Here is a 27,242-nt window from a genome sequence, read left to right as displayed (position 1 = left end):
TTTTGTTTTTTTTTTACAGTGGATTCTAATCTTCAAAAATGACCGTGTTGTATGATTTATGTCTTTTGAGTTCACCCTTCAGATTAGACTATAGAACTGTAGTGTTACTTGTTTAGGATTCAACATGTTGTTTGCTTTTAATTTATGTCATTATGTCCTTTTTGAGCAAGCATCTTATACATATATTATTAAAAATGGATTAAAAATTAAACTAGGCTATAAATACTTGGATTATTATATTATTATATAGCCTAGTGTTTATTTACTGATAGACAGTCAAAAAGACAAATTAATCAATATTTTATTTATAAAAAGGTTTTATTTATTTATAAAATAATAACACCACAGATCCTCAAGAAACAGTAACAAAAACACAGTGACAGAAATAGCGCATGGGTCTGTCACGTGATTAAGGAATGATTTGAACCCGAAGACTTGTCAGACACGAGGTGAGTTAATCACAGACTGAAGACCCAGGTCAAGAATTAATTAAATAAGTCCAAGATCGCGACGAGCGTTGTTTCTCTGAAGACGCTGCACTTCTTTGAATCGCGAACTTCACCAATCACAAGACATCTTATAGGGGGGGCACCTGGGGTGGCCAATCGAATTTCAGGGGGGGCCGGTGCCCCCCCTGGCCACCACGTAGACCCGCCCCTGCTCATGTGGCTGAAAGCATTCGAACTGCCACTAAAGATCATTTCCTCCCTGCCTACTGAGCCAATTCTTAAACATTATGGGATGTGTTGTTGAAGCGTGCAAGCCAGACAGTATTTAATCTCACCGTATAAAATCGTATGTTTGGGTTGAAGGTAAAAAAAAATGTATAAAGCACATAGCACAATGATCTCGTAGCAATAATGAAATCAGAAATGAAAGCAGCTGCTTTTCTTATCTTCCATAGTCACTTTGCTTTTGCGTTCATATATAAATTGCATGAGTTTATTTCACAATATTAGATTAAAAGGGCAGAAAAAAGCCCCACCCATAGACCTCCCCTCAAAGAAAGCATAAGTGGTCAAGAGAGACAGATTAAAACACCATTGCCTTCTTGTGATCCCATTGACCAAAAGCATCTCAAATATGTTTATATAGACTGATTATATCTTGCATTTCAGAAGTCCTGAATTACATTCTGTATCTTCCAGTGTTGGTTTCTGCACTCCTGAAGGAAAATGTTATTTTTATACTTTCCTTTCTGCTCAGCGCTGATCTCCAGACAGCGTTTGGTTTCTCTGTTCTGTATGGCCTGTCCCTGAAAACAAACAAGAAAATGATTTTTTTTTTTATATACCACAGCACCCTATCAATGTTTGGGGTATAATTACTTGTTCACCTGTGTGAAGTCCCAGTACATGTGTTTTGGTTTTTCAGTGTCTGAACACCAGGACAGTTTTGGAAACCTGCCTGAACCGGGATCAATTAGACAGCGGTTCTTGTAGCTTTTAAGGGCCTGAAGGGGATGCGCAAATATCTCACCGCTTGCTGTATAGTAAAATACCTGTGTGATGAGATAGTGAAGTGTGTCAAATATTCCCCAAAAATACAGTTTTAATACAGAAGAGAATAGAAGGGAGGAGAATTGATTACCTGTGATCCCATGAAATGACATGGATATAAAATGGGAGTGTTCTCCTCAAGGGTTCCCTTATCCAAACATAAACGTGTTTGCAGATCATTAATCAGCTGTTTTGATAGAGAGGACATCATATTAAAGGTCAAATCCTTCATACTTTTTCCTGTAAAACTGATCACTCAAGATTATCTTGTTTAATAGTGCACTGTTTGTCACTCACCGCTCCATAACCTAAAAAAATTAAGGGATTTAACTCAGGATAGACATTTTCCAGGTACCATTTAAATGGTTTGCAATTTAGCTTTTCTCTAAGTTTCTTTCTCTCCGATACATCACCAATGTCTATCCCATGGTTCTGTGGGAACAGGAGAGCGTCCAGTTTGTTCATCTTGTTGAGCAGAAGTGCGCTGTGTAACGAGAAGTTCTGCTGGACTTGGCGGAGCTGCTTCTCTTGAGTTTGAATTTCCCTCCTCATTAAACTCATATAGAGAAACACCACAGCAACAGACAAGGCTGGAAACAAACTCTTCACACAACTTATTCTCATGATTTGATGACTCGAATACGGCTATCATCGCAGAGAGTTTTAATTTTTTTTAGTCATGGTCTGATGAAATGATCTTCCGTTATTTGCAGTTGTTCTGTCATTAGTCCTGTCATGCTTGTTGTAATTGTGTAAAAGTGTAGCATCACTGATGCTTAGTCACGGGTTTACATGGAAAGGTTTCAATGAAGATCGTAAATGATGAAAGAACCTTTTTGTGGATGAACTATTTCTTTAATGTACATTGACATTCTGTGACAACATGCCCCACAGTGGGCTATTAGGAATAGGGCAAACTACTATGACTTTTTTTTTTCAAGTAAGATACAATGATTTCAAAAAACATACATTTCCATTAATCTATATAGTTTCTCAACTGAATGTCCTATGTGAAGCCCAGGGGATGCTCGAGTCTTAGCAGCTCTTAAATTATCAGGGCTTCCCAAACAGTTTAAGCTGAACCTCTTAGATGTCACATATTTACTTGAAGTACCCCAGTAGTGCCTACCTGTCTCAAAAATGCAACCTGTAACTGGGTCCTCAATGTCCTGATTCAGCAGTGACTTACAGTGACATTAAGATCCATCACAGCGGCCCAGTTTACACCTGCATTTTTGGCAATATGATCAGAAGTGGACAACACTAAATAAAAGTGTAAACGGGGTCCGAAATGTTTTGAGCTCATCCACTTTCGACCACTTTCAGTGGTAGTTGAAAATGCATTCATAGTGTAGACTCTCATGTGGCTTAAAGCATTCAAACTGCCACTAAAGATCACTTCCTCCCTGCCTACTGAGCCAATTCTTAAACATTATGGGATGTGTTGTTGAAGCGTGCAAGCCAGACAGTATTTAATCTCACCGTATAAAATCGTATGTTTGGGTTGAAGGTAAAAAAAAATGTATAAAGCACATAGCACAATGATCTCGTAGCAATAATGAAATCAGAAATGAAAGCAGCTGCTTTTCTTATCTTCCATAGTCACTTTGCTTTTGCGTTCATATATAAATTGCATGAGTTTATTTCACAATATTAGATTAAAAGGGCAGAAAAAAGCCCCACCCATAGACCTCCCCTCAAAGAAAGCATAAGTGTTCAAGAGAGACAGATTAAAACACCATTGCCTTCTTGTGATCCCACTGACCAAAAGCATCTCAAATATGTTTATATAGACTGATTATATCTTGCATTTCAGAACTCCTGAATTACATTCTTTATCTTCCAGTGTTGGTTTCTGCAGTCCTGAAGGAAAATGTTATTTTTATACTTTCCTTTCTGCTCAGCGCTGATCTCCAGACAGCGTTTGGTTTCTCTGTTCTGTATGGCCTGTCCCTGAAAACAAACAAGAAAATGATTTTTTTTTTTTATATACCACAGCACCCTATCAATGTTTGGGGTGAAATTATTTGTTCACCTGTGTGAAGTCCCAGTACATGTGTTTTGGTTTTTCAGTGTCTGAACACCAGGACAGTTTTGGAAACCTGCCTGAACCGGGATCAATTAGACAGCGGTTCTTGTAGCTTTTAAGGGCCTGAAGGGGATGCGCAAATATCTCACCGCTTGCTGTATAGTAAAATACCTGTGTGATGAGATAGTGAAGTGTGTCAAATATTCCCCAAAAATACAGTTTTAATACAGAAGAGAAGAGAAGAGAAGAGAAGAGAATTGATTACCTGTGATCCCATGAAGTGGCATGGATATAAAATGGGAGTGTTCTCCTCAAGTGGCCCCTTATCCAAACATAAACGTGTTTGCAGATCATTAATCAGCTGTTTTGATAGAGAGGACATCATATTAAAGGTCAAATCCTTCATAATTTTTCCTGTACAACTGATCACTCAAGACTATCTTGTTTAATAGTGCACTGTATGTCACTCACCGCTCCATAACCTAAAAAAATTAAGGGATTTAACTCAGGATAGACATTTTCCAGGTACCATTTAAATGGTTTGCAATTTAGCTTTTCTCTAAGTTTCTTTCTCTCCGATACATCACCAATGTCTATCCCATGGTTCTGTGGGAACAGGAGAGAACAGATACACATGATCATTTGCAGATCATAAACCTAGAGAATTTCAAGCCTCAAACCCTTTAGTCTTTGTTCACTTTTTGAATCTTTTAATCAAATCTACCAGTATGGGAAGACCCCAGGCGATGTTCACATTTATTTTGTATTCATCCATCCAAACTTCTGCCACTCTGAGGGCATTTCTCTTCATCACACTGCTAAGATCAGGCATGTAGGGTTTGTGTGCCCTCTCGATGTGAGCGATTTTAGAGCAGGGCACAATCTCTATACTTCCTCCACACAGCCACACCTGAACCAAAACACATGAAAAAAAGTCAACACTGTGCAGTAAACAGCTACCATTTAAATACCATATAGGTAACAGCTGATGACTGCCATTAAAATTATTGAAAAGCAATGCACAACTAAATAATGTGACCAAGAGGCCAAAGTCTGTTATACCGAAGATGTTCTTTATTTTTTTGTAAACAAATAGTAAATTACTCCACTTATACCATGGTTACAACACCTAAAGAAGACATTGTTTAGTTGTTTTATTTCAACACATCTGTCAAGACTTTGTCCTTCAAAAAAACCTCTGCCCCACACTTCCTGAAAATTGAAGTTGAGACCTCTCTGATCATAACACTCCCCTCCCGGTGGTTGGCTGCAGTACATGTCATAAATCCCGCCCTCTTCATGTAAACGAATAGGCCTTGAGTCAAAATAAAAAATAAATTATGCATCAAATACAATTTTCCGAAATATGGTTTTGGTCATTTAAAGTAGCTATTAACAGCCTGATATATGTAAAATTGTTTGTTTTGGTTTAATTTTAGCTAGTGATTTGATGCTATAAAAATGGGGTGTGTTGTTATGGTTGATTGAGTTTGGGCGGGAGTTTGACACCACAGCTCCACCTCACCACACTACTGCGCAGACTCTTGCTTGCAACTGGGTGTTCAGTGCCTTGCTCAAGGACACTTCAGCCACGGGTACTGAGGGTGAAAGATAGTGCTGTTCATTCACTTCCCCCCCATCTACAAATCCTGTCAGCACTGAGACTCGAACCAGTAACCTTTGGGTAACTAGTCCAAGTCTCTAACCATTAAGCCACAGTTGCCCCAAAGGCTGTCCTGGCAGCGGTGGGATACTTGATGGATTAAGCCTTAAAGTTCTGCATAATTAAGGGCGTGGCCACTTGAGTGACAGGTGGATTGCCGCTGCTGACACTGCCGTCGTGCTAGGTGGGTGTGGCTTTCGCAACCATCCCCCACTTTTTCGATGATCCGGGAGTGGCACGCTTTGACGTGCTGCCAAGATGATGACAGCCTCCACTTTGAGCTTCAAAAATGCTTTTCAGGAAACTATGGGTGAAATCACGGGCTTTACTAATAGCAAAACTGTTTGACTGCTTCAAAAACAGCAACATTACCACCCCGCTACTAAAAAATATTATGCAGTTTTTCCATTCTGAATCAATTTTATCGAAAATATATTATTGTCAAGGAAAGGTCAATTTGTTCGAAAAACATGGAAACTGTTTTTATCCTATTGTTAGTCATATTTGTTTGCTTGGTCAGTGTCTTAGGGTTTTGATTCATTTGCTGTAAAAGGCTGTAAGGACCTTTGCTTCAAAATAGATGTAATAATTTAGCAAAGTGATGAACTGTAATGCGGTCAACAGACAGGGAACTAGGCCTATAAGCTGTGCATTTATTGAAAAATATAACTGAACGTCAATCAGTCAATCAGAACAGACATTTAACATACCAGTAGTATAATTTGAATTTAATATACTATAATTTAGGAGAGTGATCAACGTATTTGTGAATTACCCGTATTCCTAATTCGACATTCTCTCCGCCGTACACCTCCATCCCTCCATCCAGAGTCCCAATCTCGCCAAAGAACAGACGATCAACCACAAGAATTCCCATCACAGAGGGACTCCTGGAGAAGAGACAGAACAGAAGGATCTGTAACACTAATTTTCGGTGGAATACAGACAGTATAAAATGTTAAACCAACAATACACACTCACTTTCCTGGCTGTGAAGGATCATTTTGATTGTACCACTTCTGTGGGAATCCCACGTACATACACCAGAGAGCCCAGTCAAAACCATGAGCAGAGGCTCCATACTTTGTCACTTGCAAGTCATGGTAATTGACTTTATCAAACACCGGGCTCAGGACCAGTGTACGGTCAGCCTGGATACGTGCAAGCAGGGGCTCCGCCCTAAAAGTGAGAGAGTACATGAAAAATATTTCATACACCATTAAACCAATAAATCAAAACACAAAACAAAATGTCTAAAACTTGAAAAAATAAAAGCCAATTCACAATATGAACAAACTGCTTTGCATGTGTTATGTTTTAAGAAATAGAATATCAACTCGTCAACTAATACTTAATTCAGCCGAGCAGTTTCACACCATTTGACATGGACCTCAATGTGGGCATCCAAAATAGCAACCACATCCCCAGTGGCAGCCTTCCACCCTGAGATTCTGGCCTGGGAAAGTCCTTTCTGCTCTGAATGGGTCACCATCTTCACCAGGCCTGGGTGCTTCTCATTGATGGAGCTCATATAAACATGCAGCTGTGTTTTCAGATCTTCTGTGGAACAGATACATCCAGAATTAATAACTCATTTTGTGAACAATATGCCTCTGAGATGAAGGTTGGATGGGTTTTTTTTGAGAGAAACAAACCATTCGTGCTGTGGTCGTCCACCAGTATGATCTCTTTGAGCAGGTGGGCTGGAGTTCTGTTGATGATGCTGCAAATGGCTCTTTGAATGACAGACAGAGCCTCATCCAGATAAATCAGCACCACGCTGAGGGTGGGCAGATTGTGGGGGTATTCACGGCCAATGCATCTACAGAAATAGATGAATGCATCAAGATGGATGTTGAATTTCAGAGTGTGTCCATAAACCGCTGAAACTCACCTGTGGTCTCGAGTGTCCGGCAGCTCCCGGTCCAGAGGCAACTGGTCACTGAGGAAGGCATTATAACCGTATTTCTGAAAGAGATCCTCAGCCTTCCTCTGATCATCCTCAGAAAGTTCAACAGTCCATTGCTTGAAGAGATTTGAGTTTGGGAACAAGTTCTTTGGGGATTTCTTCTCTGGTTTCTTCTCATTTCTTGATTTAAGGTTTTTATCTTCTGCAAGAATATTTCATTTTAATTTTCATTGTCAACAAAAATAGCTTCAGATTACATTAATACAAACCCACCATATTTGCACTAAGTGCAAATAGCGATAAATGCTATATAAACTATATAAAGTGAAAATACCATATTTTCTTAGTAATAGATCCTATTTAAATGAAGTGCAAATAGCAGCAATTTTTTATATGCTATTTACTAAGGTCAAAAAGCTCTATGTTAAAAATAGCAGGATTTTCTGCTATGTATACTTCTTCTTGGGAATAGTGGCAATTATCTGCACCTCATAAAAAATATGCAATAACTTATTGAGTGTAAATTTTACATTTAATTAAAATTATTAAATGGATGCCACCTTATTGGAACAATATAAAAACCTCCCTACACCTACCCCAACCCTAGACAATATTTTATTATCAACTTTTTAAATTGAAAATAAATGCTTTTCTGATGTGATTAGAATTTTCTTTGCATCACGAAACAAGTTTTACCTTGTTTTACAAAGAAGTCTTGTGTGATTTGCCTGGATGAATCACACGCTGGTGTATGAAGTTAGCGTAAACAGCCTCTGCCAACAAGGCGGCCTATTTGCACTTAGTGTATAGACACTCTGTTAAGGGGCATTATATTGTGCATGTACATGTTAAACTAAAGGTGCACTCAGTAATTTATTTATTTTTCATATTTTTGATTGCACTTGTCAAGTCATATCACTAGCCTAGTAACATTAATCATATTTCCATGGAGAGAGTGGGCAAACACATTGAGATCACATGACCAGATGAAAACTTGCTTTATCTCCATAGTCCTACAGCTTTCTATACATTAATAATGGCTGACTATGAATAAAAAATTCAACATTTGTATGACTGACTGAAAACATCTGTTTTCATGTGACTATTCATATCACAGATAGAACAAGTTATTTACTTCCTTTGTGGAACACAAAAGAGAATGTTCTGAAGACTAAAAAATGGCTCCAGAATGTTTTGACTGCAATGCCATAGACCATTATAGATTAAGAAACATAAAGTGAACAGTTATTAAAAGTTAACTTAAAGGTTTTTTATTATAATTAATTTTAATTGTTATTACAGGAATTTTAATAATAATATAGGACATTTTGAAGAAACTTTTTCCACTATAAAGAATCTTCTGTGCAATGACAATATTCCATGGATGTTAAAGGTTGTTCTTGCAACCAGTAAAGAACCTTTAATTTTAAGACTGTTGGTAACCTTACAGTTTTAAATACATATGCTTCCATTGAATGGACCCAAAAAATGTCAAAGAAAAATTCTAAATATCTTCTTTTATGTTTCAGAAAAAAGTCAGGGTGAGTCAAATATATATATCAAATTTGATTACTTAAGATTTAGGCAAGGCCACGCAAGTTTATATATATAGCACATTTCGTACAAAATGGTAACTCAAAGTGGTTTACATAAAAGAAAGTAAAATAATAATGAAGAAAAATAATAACAAGAATAAAACAAGCAATTTTAAAACTTTTTTAAAATTATAAAAAAAAAAAATACTTATTTAAAATGAATTTAAAACAGCTAAAAAATGATTTTACATAAAAAAGTGAAAATATAGTACATTGCACAGTGCTCGTTCAATAAATGCAGTTTTAAGTCTAGATTTAAATGTGACTAGTGTTTTAGCACATCTGATCTCATTATTTAACATTAAATACTCACCCAAGGCTATTAAATGAGCCTCTAGTTTGTCCAGCTTGTCAAGAAGAAGTTTGCTGTGTAATGAGAAGTTCTGCTGGACTTGGTGGAGCTGCTTCTCTTGAGTTTGGATTTCCCTCTTGACATAGCTCATATAGAGAAACACCACAGCGACAGACAAGACTGGAAACAAGCCCTTCACACAACTTATTCTCATGATGATCGGAACATCAAAGATCACATGAATGCTTTTCTTGATGTTTTCCGTCTTCAGGTGTCAGTTACTCTGTGAGGCTGGCACTGGTTTACATTGTTCGATTTAAGCTTTTGCGAAACGAATGTTTGCAGAGTGTTTGACACTGATGTTGGTTACATTAATCAAAAGAAAACGGGGAGGGAGAAAACCAGGACATTGAATCCTGGTAGAGTTAAACACTGGGTACTTGAAATGTTATTTATATATATATATATTTATTTAGTTTTTTTGTAAATGACCCAAATGAAGTTCACTAAACTATGAAAAGTCAAATATACTTGGCAGTGCAAAATTACAATGTGCACTGTATTTATTCACAAAATATTGTTCACAAAAATTTTGTATTTTACAAAAACATGTAGTACTCAAAACCTTAATTAAACAGACTTGGCACACAGTATTACACATCAAGTTAATTAATGAGGGAACACTCTGGTTATGCAAACAAGACCTACAAGTTACACAGGATATTTTTTAACTATAAGATTTTTTTTGTTTGCAGTTACTCTGTGAACGAAGTGCTGATGAACTGGTTTTCAGTTTTACTTGCACAATGCTTTCACAATACATATTGCTCAAAAGAAGCATAAAGGTCCACCCCATATAACTGTGGTGAGGAAAAGCTTCTCTAGTTCTCCTCTCCTCCACGCATTGCTCTTTTTAACCACTAGATGGAGGCATCACTTTCAATTCAATTAACTGAGGGATTACAACACATTAATTTACAGCAAATATAAGATGCTTTCACTACTCAAATGCAAGGAGGTTCATATTTCATTACATTACAAAAACATCTCATGTTGTGTTCAGGATCTTCTTTTTCCCAAAATTGCTAGTTAATGTTATTGCATTAGACTAGGGTTTCACAACCTTTTAATTTTTCTGATATTTTTTGGTTCTGTGGTGCTCCCAATTTGAGTTTATACATTTCTTGCTATGCTATATTATTACCAGATATTGGATTAAATCTTGTTTCCGATCAATTTACACAGATTTTGTATTCCTTTTTGGAATGGATTGATCGCAGGCCTCATCGATCTGAGCTGATGCACCTAGGTTTTATCCTAATAAAGCATAATGAGAGATTTACAGAAAGTTTTAAAAAAGCCCAGTGATGCACATACTATGCAACAATGAAATGTGATGCAGAATATTTGGTAAAACTGATTTTAGTATATTACACAATCTTTATTTATCAAAAAGTGGATATTTACAAAGCTAAAACACACCATTAAAAAGACATTCATATATTTCAAGCAAAAAAAAAAGGTATTTCTTCCCTAAATAATATTGTAAGTGAGGAATAAAAGGTCTTAATTCTGGACACATTTCAGTATAAAATATCCATTCTGAAAACAGACTTCTTACCATTTTTCTCAAACCATGAAAACCAAGATATGCCCCATGCACTATGAGTTACCGAAACCTTTCGATGACATTGTTTCTTTAAAACAAGCTTGTTTTAACTTAGTTTGCAGCAGCATTAGGGTGAAGGGGTTTGACTCGAGCCAGACGGGAAAGTCCTAAACGCAGCCCCTGTCCGGGAGACTTCACATGTGCATTCTGAGACGCGCCTGGACTCCGACCAACCTGACCTGGAGTTACAGAGTTATACAGAGTTTACAAGAGGCCACTTTTGCTGTTTTGAGCTGTTCTGGAAAAAATTCACAACTGCACAGTGATGGTTTGAGTCTTTGTTCTCACCAGGGGGCGTCCACTTAGGCAGTCTGGCCCCTGCAGGACTGGAGCAGGCTGCAGGTTTAGAGAGAGGCGGAGTAGTGGGCGTCTTCTTCAGTCCAGACACAGGAGCAGCAGGACTCCGACAGATCGCTGGGCTGGGAGCTGCCAGAGAAAGAGATGTTATACACCTGATATGATCTTTCAGCAGACTGCTATATTTAGAAACAGAAAATAAAAAAATACCCGAGCTTTTAGCTTTTGAGGCTTTTGTTGGCTTTTTGTCTTTTTTTTCTGTCTTGTTCTTCGCAGCCGGTGGTGCCTTTTTTTCTGTCTTTTGTTTCAACGCTGCCTTTTTCTTTTTCACAGTGAATGTCTCGTCTTCACTCTCATCTTCTTCAGTGAAGTCTGCATCACTCTCTGAATCTGCAACAGCGACAACCTTAAACAAATGGCCACATTTTTGTATCTGAAGTATGACTGAGTCTAGCCCTATAATAATGAACAGCGTGAATGTCCTCAGATCACCTGGTGTGTTCTCAAGCTGGTAGTCCTCGTCGTCTCTGTTGTCCTTCTCCTGCAAGGGTTTTCTTTGCTTCCTTGAGGTTTCCTTCGGTTTAGAAACACTGGTAGGGGAGGCGTCTATACTGATCAGATTCAGCCCTGAAAAACAGGACAGTAAAAACTGGTGCATATGCATAGAAAATTACAAATTGTACCAATGTAACAATCATAGAAGTCTTGTTTTTTATATATATATATATATATATATATATATATATATATATATATATCAGCTTCATTGTGGTCTAAAAATAAGTAAAAAAGCTAATTTGTTAAAGTCTGACTAATAACAAACCCGCATTACCTAAACTTCTGCCATCAATGCTACAATTTGACAGCACTGGAGGAGATTCTGGAGCAGGCTGACCTTCGCCAACTGAATCAAAATCAAGGGAGTTTTCTTTAGAGTTTTTTCAATGGAAATATGTCAAATAAAGCATCGTAAATATGTATTTAGAATCTGTACAAATAATCAAAGAAGACAGAATCAGCCTGTGGCCTTGTAAAAGACAAAACAATTATTCATTACTACCTAAATGGCTGCCCTCTGAAGTACAGTGTATAAGAACCGGTGGCGAACACTGAAGAGGCTGAGATCTTTCATTATCATCTGCAGAACACAGAGAGGCATAACAGTATAATATAGCTCTCTACCTGAATGAACTGTACAATGCTTCATTATGCTAGTAGTACATTCACCGGTTTTGGTTGTAGGCTCTCCGTCCTGTGTTCTTGATGTGTCCAGCAATGATAACAACAGAGCTGCCTCTAATTCTCTTTCATAAAGTTTATCATCCACAGACGTCCTGAAAGAACACAACAGTCATGAATCAATGGTGATATATTACATACATACAGACATACATACATACATACATTATATATATATATATATATATATATATATATATATATATATATACATATATTGTTTACTGTGTTAACTCAACATTCAGACTAGTATAACTCAGCCAGTAGACTGCTTTCATTTATAAAATATAATAAAAATAATGAGAAAATTCTGATCTCTTTTCACAAACACACAGATTAAATGAATAAAAAATATTAATAGAAATATAAACAAAATAATTAAAAATAGTGAAATGAAAACAAAACACTATAAAATAAAAAAATTAAAAAGAAAGAACAATTAAAAATAAATAAAAATAAGAACATTCTGATCTCTTTTTCATAAACACAGATTTAATAAAAAATATAATAAACAAATATTTAAACCAAATAATAATAAAAATGTAACTAATTAATTAAAAATAATCAAATTAAAACAAAAACAATATAAAAAAACAATTAAACATTTTTAATAAATAAAAATAATAAGACAATTCTGACCTCTTTTTCACAAACACACAGATTAAATAAAGAAAAATAATAAACAATAAACAAAAATCTAAAACAAATTATCATAAAAATACAAAATAATAAAAGTAATAAAAATAAAACAAATACAATATTAAATAAAAAGAAGTAACAATTTAAAATAAATAAAAATTAAGAAAACATATTTTATAAAAAACTAATATATAAATTGTATAATTACACAGTATACAATATATATTTATTTGGATATTGATGAATTTGAGCTGATTGGTAATAAATTGTTTTTGGTAACCTCTTCCTGCTTCCTGAGCTGGTTAGATCAGCGAATTCATTTGGAGATGCACTTGTAGTTTTGTGGTTTCTCGAAGAATTAGGGTCTTTGGTGGCTGTTCGAGGTTTTTTGGGAGGAGGCTTCACACATGCAAAATCTTCATCTGTCACATAAAATCGTGTAAACATTTTAAAACATTTGGCTTTAGCTCTAAGCATTTTGAAGTAATATTCTGAATGTAAATCTCTCACCATCATCATCATCTTGGAAGACTGCGTAGTTGACAGCTTTCTTATCTCTGAAGACAGGTAGAAAACAGACTGATTCAAACAAGTAACTGATATTTAAGTTTTCTGAATTCACAGTGATTGTTCGTGAAAGTATCAGTATATTAAATGCCAAAGACAAACACCTATCATGCAGATCCAACAACAAACACAGATATAGAAAGTAGCATGACAACCATGAACCAAAGTATACATTAAATGTATTTTGTAATGAAATTATGGACGTATTTGGAAAACAAACATACACACCTGGATGATCGGTCCATTCTTTAGGTCAAAAGAGAAAATAAAACGTCAAGTTATGCCCTGTGAACGACTACCGGAGATTTTTAAAAACCTTTTGTATCTAACTCACTTAAAGTTATGCTGCAGAACAACCAGCAATCATAATTTTTTATAACTGTACATTTGAAAACATAACGGTCACTTAAAAAGTCTGCATCTGTGTCATAAGCTTTATATGAATGTTGTTTTGGTGAGAGCTGATGTAACGAAACCATAAACGCAACCCGCCTGAAAACAAACGGCGGAAATCGATCTCTGAATTCACCATTTTACATTTCATTAAAACATTTTCTATCGCTGTGTTTATAGTTTGACACTACGTAGTGGATAAAATATATAGATTTTTGTCTAATTATTTAATGAAAGGAAAACCGAAAATTGTTCAACCTAGAACAAGATTTTTGTGCATTTTGCAAAGAATCTCGAATCTGCGGATATGGTTCTGCACTGGTTTAGCGTGGGCGCGGGAATACGTCACACCAAATGCTTTCATTTATAAATTATTATATTAAATATTATATTATTATATTATTAAATTAACGTTATTGTTTTTTTGTTTTCAAGGTTTTATGTTGCTTTTCTAATAGTTTATACTGTCTCTCAGTAAACGACTTAAAGTCTTGTTTAGAGATACTTAGCATAGTATTGGGGGGGGGGGATGTTTATAAGCAGATTTATAAATGTTAAAAGCAGATTAAGTCTGACTGTGATACAGGCTACAGGCCTATTATATATTTTGAGGTTTGGGGCTTTGGGGCATCCATGCATGTCTTGCTTCAGTCTAATAAATATAAATTATCCAAAATTCACAATTTAATTGTTTGTTACAAGTTATTTGCATCTGAGCCAAAAATCATGTCCTCACCCACATTCTGGATGTTTTTTACAGAGGGATTATTATTATTTTTTTTACCTAAAAAGCTTTTTAAACCTAATTTTATATATATAAAAAATATTATATATATATATATATATATATATATATATATATATATATATATATATATATATATATATATATATATATATTCTAGAAATGTGTGCATATTTAATTAGACAATGCATCATTTGCATGTTTAAAATAACTTCAGAAAATTTGTAATAAATCAACTGGGGATAGCTGATTAAAATGTTTACCTTATTCACCTGCGGTGTCTTGCCTTAATTCAAGACACAATCCTCAAATCAACTTGTCTAATAAATCTTCTTTTATTATAAGCAGGTCTATAGCGTCTATAGGTCTATAACTTAAAGGATGACTCTAAGTCATTTCATCCTAAAGCAGTCACCTTTGCGTTTGACATTGGAAACAAAAGGGAATGTGGAAAGGTTTATTTTTAGAGACTGATATCTCAGATTGGTTCTGAGTGTTTATTATTCGCCTCTAATGAAGGGAAAGTCAGTTTAAAAGCGGCTAGATTTTCAGCAACTAAAAAGCGATAAACAGATGAAGTATTTGAATCAAATACTCCCTATTGAAGACAAATAATACACAAATAAATAGAAGAACATATATTGTTTAATCAATAAACAAAATTGTATTTATTTAAAATGGGTATAACATTTCACTGCATACTATCTAACACTTAAAGCAACCATATAAATACCATAAATAAAACATGTAATTATTAAATAAATAAATACATTGGCTGTTTTCCACAGGTGGTGTCCAGCACCAAAGACAAATTCATGATGATGAAAAAACGGTTTTGGTTGTTCAGGTTTGGTGAGATGCAGAGACAAAACAGCCTAAATAACCTGTAGATCTCCAGAAATAGCTACTAAAGGCTCCTCATTGGCACTGATGGTTCCAACAAGTTTCCATGGAGGAACAAAGGTTCTTTTATAGTAGAGGTTCTTCACGCTTAGAAATGTTCTTTTAATAACTTTTATTTGGGAAAAAAAAAAAAAAAAAAAAACCTTTAGCCTATTTTGGAACCTTTATTTTTAAGAATGCACACGTGAAATTGATTTGAAATATATATGTCCTTAAAAACACTTATTTATGATGAAAACGCTGGCGCGTCGGCTTTGCGCAAAGCAGTGGTTCAACAGTCAAGCCACGGAGGATCTGTAACTTTATCCGACAACTGCTGAAATCCGGGGACTGTCGGGGCTCGTGTCGTGAAGAAGATCCCACGGGTCATCATCGGAAGGGGAAACCAGGTTTTCCCTGGAGATGTTTAGACCCTCTGACGGCTCAAAGTCCAAGTCCCCATCGTCCTCCTGAGCAGCTCTGGAGTCCGACGCCTCTCCGTTCCGGAGCGCGTTCAGCGGGTCTGATGGGTTCACCTGCCGGTTCCTCCTCTCCCGGTGCTGCAGGCGCTCCAGTGGAACACTGTTCTTCTCGGATAAAAAGAGAGACGACTGGGGGAGGTTTTGTCCTGCTATGAACACCTGTTTCACCCCATCCAGGTTAAGCAGTATGCCATGCTTAGTGGAGTAATACACGTCACGATGGTTTTCCAAAAGTTTGTGGTGAAAAAGACAGTCTTCCTTATTACAAACCGTCTAAAGACATAAAAATGTACAAATAGTTAGATAATGAATCAAAATTATTTGATTTATCTATAGCGTCATACTTTTTTTTACATCAATGTTTTAGCATGTAAAAAGCAAATCTGAAATCGGTTAACAAAAAAACAAACAAACAAACAAAAAAACATCAGCGTTAGGTAATTAATGGATCAGATCTAGATCTATACAATAAAAAAAACTTACTGTTAACAATTAAGAAAAAAATGTTCAACAGTGTGGGCTATAACTTTTGTAGATATAAGCCTAGCCTAAATTTTTATTTAACCCATAACATTTAGTATGGCATCAATTAAAGTATTTCGGTTGTTTCGGTAGCCTACTCAATACTGTTGACTTGAAAAACTTCAGTTATCATTAAACTTCAGTGTTACCATTTTTAAGTCACCATTGTATGCACTAATTGCATATAACCGTACTAATATTAAGAACTTAAATACGATTATAAATTACTTTTTATAGCCACCTTGTTTTAAACTTAAATGTTGTTTACAATAGATGAATACTTACAGAAGTGAAAAGAGTTCCTCCTGCATCCATGCACAAAAATCGGTTACTTTTCACTCCAAATATTGCCAGACGGTCTCTGCTCTCTGATTTCAATAAAATGACACCTGTTGAGCGCAGAATATAAAGAGGAACAGGCTGTGAAGGACAGTATTTTATTTATTTATTTTTTGATTCTTTGAGGTCTTGATTTTTATTTTACTGGCCTAATATCCTAAATATGGATATTAAGCTGGTCAAAAAATATACTCACTGTAGGACCCCCGGTTTGTAGTTTTGCGCACGTGTCCATTCAGGCTGATCTCTAAATAGAAGTTGTTTAAGTCCGAAGTGGTCTGAAGGTGGATGTACCTCCGCGGGTTCCCCCAATTGGAGCCCAGGAGGGGAGAGGGGTTAGGGGCAGCATCCGCAGGTCTGAATCCCTGGAGAGCCGCGATCCACAGCGCAAGGACAGAAGAGCGCAGCATGTGCAGTTTGGAAAGTGCGCAACGCATCTTCACAGAGCGCAAAGTATCGATGCGTAAAAGCAGCGTGCAGCGCTGAAGAAGTTGTGATGCGTGAAAGTTGGTGAGTGCAGCTATTTAAACGCATCCTGTGCCACTCCTTTACGCAACACTCGCCCGCAGAGCCAGAGGATGTGAGGAGGCGGATTCAACATGTCCACCTTCTGTTTGTTGTCAGGGTAATTGACTGGTAAACCATAATTGGCTTTGTCAATTTGGCACAGCTTTGGCTTTCTATGACGTCTTGGTGTCTAAACAAAACCGAAAACAAGAATGCATTTTAATAGTTTTTGTGCATATGAGAATCATTTTGGTTGTCTCCCAATGTTTCTCAAATGTTAAATCAAGCTATGGTGTATAAGTAAATATGTGCATTTATTTAGCCTATATATTTAGGATATATAGGCCTAACCTATAGAAAAAGTGCAAAGCTACTGGGGCGATATCTTAAGACATGTTATGACAAGTTAAAAGGTACATATTTTTACTTTATCTACTCCACAATGTCACATATTGCTGGCCTACTTTAAAGAACAAATATATACTTTTTTAAAGGGTACCACCCCAGTGACTGTTTTGTACCTTTTTTTTCTGATAATTTATTAAATGCATGATATACTGAACGGAGAGTTGGATAAAAACGTCTTTCAGACGAATAAATGTCAACATAATGGAAATATAGTATGACCCCAATCTGAACTTCCTCAAGTTGGCCAGCAGAGGGAACTTGTTACTCATTCACGAACAAGTAACGCAGCAAAAATTGTCCCAACATGAGTATAGCTTATGTGTGCAACACCATTTCATTTCATTTCATTTCATTTCCTATATATATATATATATATATATATATATATATATATATATATATATATATATATATATATATATATACAAACAAACACAATAAATGTGTTGCAAGATAAGAGGCAAACCCACATATACCAAAAGCTTTAAACAATAATAACAACAATGACAATAATATACAAATATATACATAATTATAATATAAAAAAACAATTAATAATTTCCATTATTCATAAATAATATCGGCTAATATATAATATGATATATCAACATACATAACAAATTAATGATTGTAAACTTTATAATATATTAAAATAATATAATCATATTATTTATTTAAAAAATGTTTTATATCAGGAGCAATAACCACAATTTGGGCTTGGAGAAGTATTAATTATCTCTCAAAAAGGTAAACATTTTATAACTTTTAACATTATGAAAAAAAATCCAAAGGATTTCATGTTTTGCATATATGAATCAGACAAAAACATCAAATAGCCATGACAGAGAAATAAGTTTATGAATTACTAGCGAGTAGTTTATTGAACTGTTGTCATGTTGTATTCATGATCCTGTATGAGTGTAACATTCTGTTATTTCTAGATAAATAAATAAAAAATCAGTTCTGGCACACTGTGCATGACTGCTCACTGTACTTGTTACTTTGAGCATAATTAAAATGTGAAAAAATACACATGCATATGAAAAAAAAGTGAAAAAAAGTAAAGAAAATAGTTTTATTAACATCATGAATATGATTCAACTGCTGTGCACAGCACATACGTAGAAAATTAAAGGAAAAAAAATATTTTTCTTAAATATATTTGTATTTATACATAACATCAGTGCTTGTTCTCAGAAACACGAGTAAATCCTCAGTTTCCTGTCAAAAAAAAACTCTACAATAAATCAAAACTAAGGCAGAAGCATACAGAAATACAAAACTTTTAAACAAAGAGAAAATACAGCCACACAAAATCCTGGATTTGACTGATGTGCAAAATGAAAAATGCTGATAATCAAAATGAATTAGAAAAATAAGAATTAGAGAATAATGAGTATATATACTGTACTATTAAAATAAATAATTAAAATACTATAAATATATTTATTTTAATAGTTTATTATATATTCTTGTAATATTTTATTAAATATAATTTAGTTTATATGTATATGTATATGTGTGTATAATGTAAAAAAATAAATTAAAAAAAATAGTCAGTAATGAATTCTGCATACCATTTTTGGATGCCATTTTCAACAGAGAAAATAGATAAGTAATTACCTAGTATGCAGTGGAAAATGTGAAATGTGAAAAGAAAAAGCAGAAAAATCACACTAAATGATTAATGACACCTCACAAATACGGGGTCTTCACTGTTAACAGGATCAGCAACACACAAAGCCATTTCAAAACAAAGACTCTGCAAAGTCATGAACTTGCATCCCGTTCTAATGCCTCCGGTGCTCAGAAGATTCCCGAAACCCTCCCTGCATGTGTGAAGAGGATTCAACCGTGACAGCTTGCAGTCCTTCATGCACATACTTTTTTCTCATCCAGAGTGTACCAGGAAACTGGTGTCTATATTCTATGCCCAGTAAACATTTTTACAGCTGTTGCTATAAATCCAAGCGACATATATCAGCAGATGAGATGGCTCCCATTCCCAAATGTTCATGCACATCACTCATTCTTCACAGACTTAAGATGGTGCTGTTACAATCAGGACACAAATGAAAGAAACAGCTCATTTGTCTCCCAGATATTCTTAATGCTTCATTAGTGCTCTAGATTTTATAACACATTCAAAAGACATACTGTATTAAAATAGCACTATAGAGGTTGACTTGCAGTGTTTTAGTACCAGTCTGCCAAACCCATTACTCTTTAGTTACTAAAGTTTTACTTGCTTCTGCAAAACAAAAGCCAAAATGTTAGCTTGCACTGCCATCGTCAAATTAAGCTGTGACTGTGAGCTACTTTTCTGTCCAATAAATGTTTTTTTAATTGTTTTTAAGTGTGCAAGTCTCACTAGGACTCACAGTGATATGAATTCGGAGGCATATAAACAGTCCTCAATGGCACATTAGAAACTTGCAAATGCCCTGAACACTGAAACATCTCTTCACAGACGAGACCCGAAACAAGCAGCTTAACAGAGGAGAGAAATGATCAGCCTTTTTTGTCTCCTTAAAGTACTGCGTCAGTCCTGCAGAGGTCTGTCCTGATAGATTCACTGCGCTAGAGGAAGGAGCCAGACCCACAAAAACTTCTTTTCATAGCAGCAGACGAGTGTGAAGAACCCAACAAGGTCATTTTACTTCTAGATTTGCCCAGCACAATCTCACTGCAATTCATAGCTGTTTTATTTATTTATTTGCCAAATTGGTGGCTAATTTTGTATTGGTTCATTTTCATACAACCTGTTGGTTTGATTTAGGAGTGAATCTTCTAGCTTCATGCTATTCCACTTTTGTTTGTACAAATGACATTAATATGAAATCGCCACCATGTAAAATATGCTTTCTCATGAGATCAAGTTGGATTTGTCTGGATTCATGGTTTGGCTTCAGATGCTTAAAGTTAACATGAAACAGTAACCAATTTTACTCCTCTATTGCAATGAACTTCTCAGTGAAAGCAGATATATAATGGGAAAAATACAATTTTAGAAACTTGATTTTAATCATGATAAGTGTCCGATTATAATTTTACTAACATATTACAGAGACAAACTTTTTTTTCTTTGGAATAATGTGGATTCATAAATCGCTATAAGACCAATGCACAATAAGACAATGTAAAGAAAGTGAATAGGGATGATTCTGGTTTCACGCTGACTAAATTTTAGCCAAAATATTGTGAGAAAATAAGATCCATTTAGTGTAGAGATGCATGAAGCACAGCTCACAACCAAGCAACTTTCTGTTGTCCGGTGCAAATTCGCATAATCAAATCTGTGTGGGGAAACCAACTCCATGATTTCTTTTTAAAATGACTGGAATTCACCTGACAGAGCAATACAGCATGGATCCAAACAAATGACCATGAGACCACAATGGACTTGGAGAAAAGGGTACAAGATCTTGGACGGACTGGTTTTCGACCAGTTCAACTCCATGGCTATGACCTTGGACTAAAGTTGAATGGAAAACCATAAAGTACCCTAGCTACTACTGGAATCTCAAGGCTTCTGTGCATCGTGTCTTTTACATCCATGTGCGAGGAAGACGTCCCCAGTGTGGCCTCTGCTCAGGTATTCACCCCCACATACTCCTAACAGATTGAACTGTTTTGTAAAACAGCATCACTCCTTTGATGTTTGTACTTTTTTGGTAGTTCGACCACTAAAATGAACAACCTAGCTTATCAATTTCGCGTTGTGCTATATTATCGCCAAATAATGGATTTAATCTTCTTATCAATTTAAATTAAATTGTGCTATAGAAATAAAATAAAAACAACCAAACGAACAATAGGAATAATTGATCTGAGTTTATGCACCTCAGCTTTTGAGTGACCAGTGCCAAAGTGATCCACACATTTTTTTTTTTCTTGAAAACTGAGGTGTATAAGCTCAGATTAATGAGGCCTACAACCAATCAGTTCTAGAAATAAATAAAAACCTGTGCCAATTGAAAGAAAACAAGTCGAGAAAAAGAACAAATCCAAGATTTGGTGATAACAGTGTTAATGAGAGACTTACAAGCTATTTTTAACAGGCAAGTTTTCAAAAACATTTTTGCCCGGAAATACCAAATGAGGTAAAGGTTCAAGAGCAGGGTGGGGCCACATTTTGTGACAGAAACTGATGCAAACAAAGGCAGACATACCAAAATCATAAAAAACAGTGAGCGTCCCTCAGTTTGGTAGTCACACGGCGTCTGCCCTGTAATTAACACAGAGCAGCAGCGGTGAGTGTCACTGCAATGCCTCTACAATAACAGGAAAGAGCATGACTCGACTGCCTTGACCAGGATTCACACACACACACACACGGGCATCCACATGGACAGGTGCACAAACATACACTCACACCAGAAGCAAAAATCAATAAACATATACAGCACATATTCCCTTGAATCAAATACCATCATTGATGGCAGTGCGCCTTTAGCAACAAGCAACAAAGCTAAGGGCTACTGGCGTTTTCAGCGTACAGTCAGTATTTACAGTATTGTCATTGGTTTAGAAGACATTCTCATTCACAGCAACACTTAAAGCTTATTTTCAAGTGCTCCTTTTGTTCAGGTAAACCTGTGGTAAGCAATAATATAATTGAACCAGCCATGTTTAACATTCTCAGTGTGCGCTTGCATCAGTTCCCCTGTAGATTTCTCACTTTTGAATTTTTTTTCTCTCTTTCTTAAAAAAAAAAAAAAAAACATTTTGATTGCAAAAACAGTCTAGTTCAGAAATAAAATGTACAGCCTCAAAGCTCCAGCAGGGGTCTGACTAGAAAAGATAATAGCCCCTTTCACACATCTTTACTGAAAATTACTGGTAAATTACAATTCAGAGATCACGTGGCAACTTTAAAAAAAAATACCAGTAAGTCAGTTCTAGCAGCATTTTGGTTACTATCGTGTAGCATTTTGTGTTTATAAGAGTAAAAACATTATTTATTGTGTTATTATATGTGTGATTATTTATTTAAACCTGTTTGTCAGGGAACAAACAAATTACAAAGGTAATTGCAACTTTTTTTCACAGAATGTTTTCTCAAAATTGTGAATAAACTCAAAATTCAGACTTTCTCGCAATTCAGAGTTTTTGCCTCACAAATTTCAGTTTTTTTTTCATTGCAATTTTTTTCCAAATAACATTTTTTTTCTCAGAATTGAGAAATGTTTAGTAGCCATAAACTCGCTATTACGAGTAAAAACGTCTATATTATATGGGATAAAAAGATGCAATTACCTTTTTTGTGTGTGGAGGAAACAGGTTTCCATAATAATCCTCTTACGCTTGTCACTGAGAAGTAAAAAAAAAAAAATTATCAAATTGAAAAGATAGTTAAACTAAAACACATCTCCACATACAAGCCAATGAAGAAAAATTATTGTGTCATTTACGATGACTGAGTTTACCGGTAATTTGGTACTGATGAACGAATGGTTACCAGTACAAAACCATTGCTTACTGGAAAAGTAATTTTGGTAATTTTTACGGCAATTTACTGTGATTACCATGTGAAAGGGGCTAAAGTTACACCTGATTTCTGAGTCAACATCAGATGATGCTGAACACCAGAGATGACCAGTGTTTACAAGCCGCTCTCGCATCTCATGCGGCGTTCTCTAATTAGAGAAAAGTAAAATAAAGCAGAGATGCACACCCATCCCCCTCGCCCCTCTCTGGGACCCTTGTGGGACAGTCCCCGCGGGGCCCTGGCCAACATATCAGCCCTATTTCTGACACCCCGGGGCGTTCAGAGCATGCATGTTAAAGGGACAGTGCGTGGGAATGCCAAGGCACCTCAGCGTGACTTGCAGCAAGAGAGATCAGCTTCCTTATAAGTGCTCACACAACCCACAGCATGAGAACAACAGAAAGAAAACAAAGTCAAAGATAAAAAAATAAATACCTGTTATGCTTGTGTCGGCTCAGATGGAACTAAAAATAACAAGCATAACTTCATGCATCCTTTTAAACAATCTAGGTAGCTCTTTGAGGTAATAAAAAACATAATTTCACTGTAAAAAGCAGTGGAGGACTTCAATAATCCGTCCTAAAGTCTGTTTGATTCTTGGCAAGCACCTGATTACAGAAGGGAAAGCTGGGAGAGCCTCCACATCCATAATCAATCGTATATTTAAATAAAAGAAGTAAGCAGCGACGGATAACATATTCAGAGATTCTAATAAAAAGCTGACCTATCCAAATATACATATAAAAAAAACAGCATAAGTACTATTTTGGTGATATTCTTGCAGTTGATTGTATGTTTGTGAGTCAGTTTTCAGCTCTCTCTGGGAGATCAGTGCAAATGAAGAAGTATTGCCAGAGTCTGCTCATATTCGAGGGAGGAAGTGGGTGACCGTCATGGCGGTGGTGGCCTTGTTGCCTCGCTTCACTCGGCCGTGTTTGCTGAGAGCGACATAGAATCCCTTGTAAACGGAGGACTCGTAGGCATTGTAGTTATTTGGCAGCAGGGTCTCCTTGAACTTGCATTCATCTTTAAAGGTAGCCTGAAAGAAAAAGAACAGAAGGAATGTGAAAACCAACATTCAGTCAGATGCATCTGTATTTAGTATCACTGAGATGATTTTTTGATTATGATTTAAGATTTTTTTTTCATTTGAATTTTAGTTACAATCTTTACATTTTTATTTGATTTTAGTACATCAATTTAAATTAAAATGAGAAAATGTCTGTTACCTTAGAATATATATATATATATATAAACAATTTATTTTTAAATTTGGTTGAAGTTTAAGTGATTTATTGTTTTGTTTTGTTTTTTGTCATTTTTATTCGTTTTATTATAAATTGTGTTAGTACATCAATCAAGCTAAATGAAAATAAGAAATAATGTATTATTTAGGTATCAGATGCTATTATATTTTTATATTTGTGAATAAGTTTTTCTTTTCTTTTTTAATTTCCATTCGCATTTTAATTTTGGTTAAAATTTAAGTGATTTTGTTGTTTTAGGGTTTTTTGTATATGGCCACATAGTTTCAATTATACCTATTTCAAAATGAAAATGACAAATTTGCTCTGGCAACTAGCTGAAATAAAATAAGCTTCAGGGTTTTTGTATTTTATTTTATTTTGTTTCAAGTTACAAATATGTTTTGTATGTGTGCTTTTAGTTTTAGTTCGCTATGATATAACCCCGCACAACTATAACTGCCTTAATGACTTTTAGTTAGTCAAACATCTTGAGCAAATAAATGATGCTTCTGCTGAAGTAGTTAGTAGTTAACTCATAACTCATAAATAACAACAGTTTTGCACATGACTTTAAGTGCAAATACATAACATCTTGAACTGATCAGTTTCTCTCATTAACCCTAACAGTCAACATACTGAACAAACTTGCTAAGAGTCTTTCAGGTGAGTCAGGCTATTCAAGTAAACACTTAACCTGTAGCATTAATCTGATGCTAATACCTGAGCTAAACAGGCCTTTAAATAAAAATAATAAAAACACTTTAATGATCACTGCAAGACAGGCCTGTGGTGTCTACTTTATCTCTGCTTCTCCAGAAGATGCTCTTGAAATGCTCTGCAGTTTTTGGATAGAGCTGCCGTGCTATGGGCCCCAAAGGACCAGTGTTGCACTGCGCTTGTCACACCTGTGCCTAACTCCAGACTGCCAAGTGTATCATTTACCCTGTAAACCTGCAGACACTTTAAATCACACATCATTTGTGTAAAGAACAAACTAAATAATCACTACAGCTATTAACAGTTCAAAACTAAATATTTCAATTTATGCACACATATTTTATTGAGGGAACTTTTATATACACTCTAACACAAAATACGTTGAATTTAGGTTAATATGTACATTTTCCCAGTTATCTCAGTGGCCCAGTTTACCAGAAAGTGTGTAAAACAAGATGAAAACTGCAATTAAGCAGAATGTGTCTATTCCTACTAATAACCTACAGCTACCAGCTGATATAAAAGAATGAGGCGTTAGTTTAGGCTAATTGCAAACAGTTATTATAATCATTTTTACTAGTGTTTGCAAGCCACTTTGGCGCTGTGCCTGGGTCTAATGCTCTGCTTAATAATAATTAGCAAAAGCAGTGGAGCTGTGGCAAACGTACTGCTTCAACAAACCAGAGCACATTATATTTATAAGGCATGGATTTTTCAATGCAGCACACGACGTAAACACTATTATTAGTCGCGCGACTCCCTCACGTGCCAAATGCATGGTTCATGAATTACTTGAAAACGCACAATGGAAGTATCACCTGTTTAACACACACACGCACACACGCACTCGAGTTTTGGGGATGCAAAGCCTCGTCGCATATGCAGGCAGAAAGAAAGGCGACACGGCTGCGCACACCTACCGTTCCGTACAACCTTCCTCTGTTATTCATTGCGACAAACAGCTCGCTTTTCACACCGTACAGGCTAACCACTCCTCTGGCCACAGTGGAGATCTCTATGAGACCTGATCAAAAAGAACAAGCATGTTACACACAATACAGCGGCTCCGCGTGACTTACAACAACAAGGCATGCGGTGGGTGGAACCTCTGCAGGTGCCAATAGTGGATGCGCAAATAGCCACTTGCGCCAATAGGCTACTATATACATTATTGCCGAAAGACGAACATCCCTCGCACTTTTTGAGAGTCGTGCATGTACTTCTGGGCCGCACAAGGAGCCGGTGTAAAAATAAGTTGGCATCTATATCCGTCCCAGCATTCATGTCATGTTTAAGTACAGCGCAGATATTTAGCACTAGGGGATACTGCGTGTGTGTCTGTGTTTTAATAGATTTGTGTTTGCCTCCAAAGACAAGTGTCGCTTGCAAAGAATAAAAAGCTCTGCGCAATTAATTATTGCATTATTCCGTGAACTCACTGTACTGGTTCTCATTATGTACACCGTTTATCTTGCCGTCTGGGAGGACCTGAAGATGAAACCCGATGCCTACATTGCAGTACAGCCTCCGCACTCTTTTAATGCCCAGCAAATAGTCATTTTCCCAGTTCGCCTCTGGTCTCTCTCCAGAGATCCCCAGCACGGAGCGGGAGAAGAGGCTCTCCCATCGCTTCTCCAGTAAAGTTGTCCTATTAGTCCTACTCGGAAGCGGATTGGAGGACACAATCCCAACTAGGAGCAATCCTAAAAGCAGAATAGCAGTCCTTGGCCAGTGTTGCGCGTTGGCCTCGCAGGCCATACTGATGAGGAGCCTTTGCGCAATGGCCATCGGGTTTACCTTCGGGGCACGTGGTCAAAATTAATGGCACTAAAAATACCCCTCTTCTAGTTTTTCTTCCCTCGGCATGGTGGTGCAGGCTTAATTTAGCGAGGCAGGTCAAGACTTCGGGCATGCGACGGTGGCCCGAGATGAGAGCGGCGGAAGAACGGGGAGAGAGCGCGGAGACACGACTTGAGCTGGAGAAGGTGGTGATGACCATGTTTTGCAGCTCCAAAGCCTCGAGTCGTGGAGAATACCTCTCAACAAAATCCCTATCTCACCTCAGAAGCCACCCTCATCCTTATATGACATCATATTAGGGGAGGGGGGAG

At 36.2% G+C, this 27,242-nt stretch overlaps 4 protein-coding genes across 5 annotated transcripts; all 4 read right to left on the bottom strand.

The window, feature by feature from the left end:
• Nucleotides 1-399: 399 nt before the first annotated feature.
• LOC127971162 (probable polypeptide N-acetylgalactosaminyltransferase 8) lies at nucleotides 400-9,138 on the bottom strand. Its single transcript, XM_052573999.1, has 12 exons — nucleotides 9,009-9,138; nucleotides 7,086-7,302; nucleotides 6,847-7,013; nucleotides 6,568-6,751; nucleotides 6,173-6,370; nucleotides 5,967-6,081; nucleotides 4,253-4,438; nucleotides 4,000-4,134; nucleotides 3,794-3,889; nucleotides 3,535-3,651; nucleotides 1,337-1,453; nucleotides 400-1,255 (listed from the first exon to the last, which is right to left on the bottom strand). Exons 1-12 carry the CDS (start codon nucleotides 9,136-9,138, stop codon nucleotides 1,115-1,117), a joined length of 1,803 nt encoding a protein of 600 aa, XP_052429959.1. The 3' UTR covers nucleotides 400-1,114.
• Nucleotides 9,139-10,407: 1,269 nt separating this feature from the next.
• Nucleotides 10,408-13,922, bottom strand: LOC127977987 (RAD51-associated protein 1). 2 transcript variants are annotated; one of them, XM_052583169.1, is made up of 10 exons: nucleotides 13,627-13,922; nucleotides 13,342-13,388; nucleotides 13,112-13,253; nucleotides 12,181-12,287; nucleotides 12,014-12,091; nucleotides 11,786-11,857; nucleotides 11,446-11,580; nucleotides 11,164-11,343; nucleotides 10,945-11,082; nucleotides 10,408-10,835 (listed from the first exon to the last, which is right to left on the bottom strand). In XM_052583169.1, the coding sequence occupies exons 1-10, from the start codon at nucleotides 13,641-13,643 to the stop codon at nucleotides 10,708-10,710; spliced, it is 1,044 nt and encodes a 347-aa protein (XP_052439129.1). In that variant the 5' UTR covers nucleotides 13,644-13,922; the 3' UTR covers nucleotides 10,408-10,707. The 2 variants fall into 2 exon arrangements, with proteins under 2 accessions (XP_052439129.1, XP_052439130.1); XM_052583170.1 differs by having other exon boundaries at nucleotides 13,112-13,247.
• Nucleotides 13,923-15,282: 1,360 nt separating this feature from the next.
• On the bottom strand, nucleotides 15,283-17,271 carry LOC127978161 (fibroblast growth factor 23-like). The gene is made up of 3 exons (XM_052583182.1): nucleotides 16,958-17,271; nucleotides 16,708-16,811; nucleotides 15,283-16,173 (listed from the first exon to the last, which is right to left on the bottom strand). The coding sequence occupies exons 1-3, from the start codon at nucleotides 17,196-17,198 to the stop codon at nucleotides 15,742-15,744; spliced, it is 777 nt and encodes a 258-aa protein (XP_052439142.1). The 5' UTR covers nucleotides 17,199-17,271; the 3' UTR covers nucleotides 15,283-15,741.
• A 6,540-nt stretch (nucleotides 17,272-23,811) lies between these two features.
• On the bottom strand, nucleotides 23,812-27,130 carry LOC127978177 (fibroblast growth factor 6-like). The gene is made up of 3 exons (XM_052583183.1): nucleotides 26,571-27,130; nucleotides 26,052-26,155; nucleotides 23,812-24,206 (listed from the first exon to the last, which is right to left on the bottom strand). The coding sequence occupies exons 1-3, from the start codon at nucleotides 26,917-26,919 to the stop codon at nucleotides 24,030-24,032; spliced, it is 630 nt and encodes a 209-aa protein (XP_052439143.1). The 5' UTR covers nucleotides 26,920-27,130; the 3' UTR covers nucleotides 23,812-24,029.
• Nucleotides 27,131-27,242: the final 112 nt, after the last annotated feature.

The sequence above is a fragment of the Carassius gibelio genome, chromosome A4 (genome assembly GCF_023724105.1).
Source record: "Carassius gibelio isolate Cgi1373 ecotype wild population from Czech Republic chromosome A4, carGib1.2-hapl.c, whole genome shotgun sequence".
NCBI lineage: Eukaryota > Metazoa > Chordata > Actinopteri > Cypriniformes > Cyprinidae > Carassius > Carassius gibelio.
This window is presented reverse-complemented; position numbering and strand designations above follow the sequence as displayed.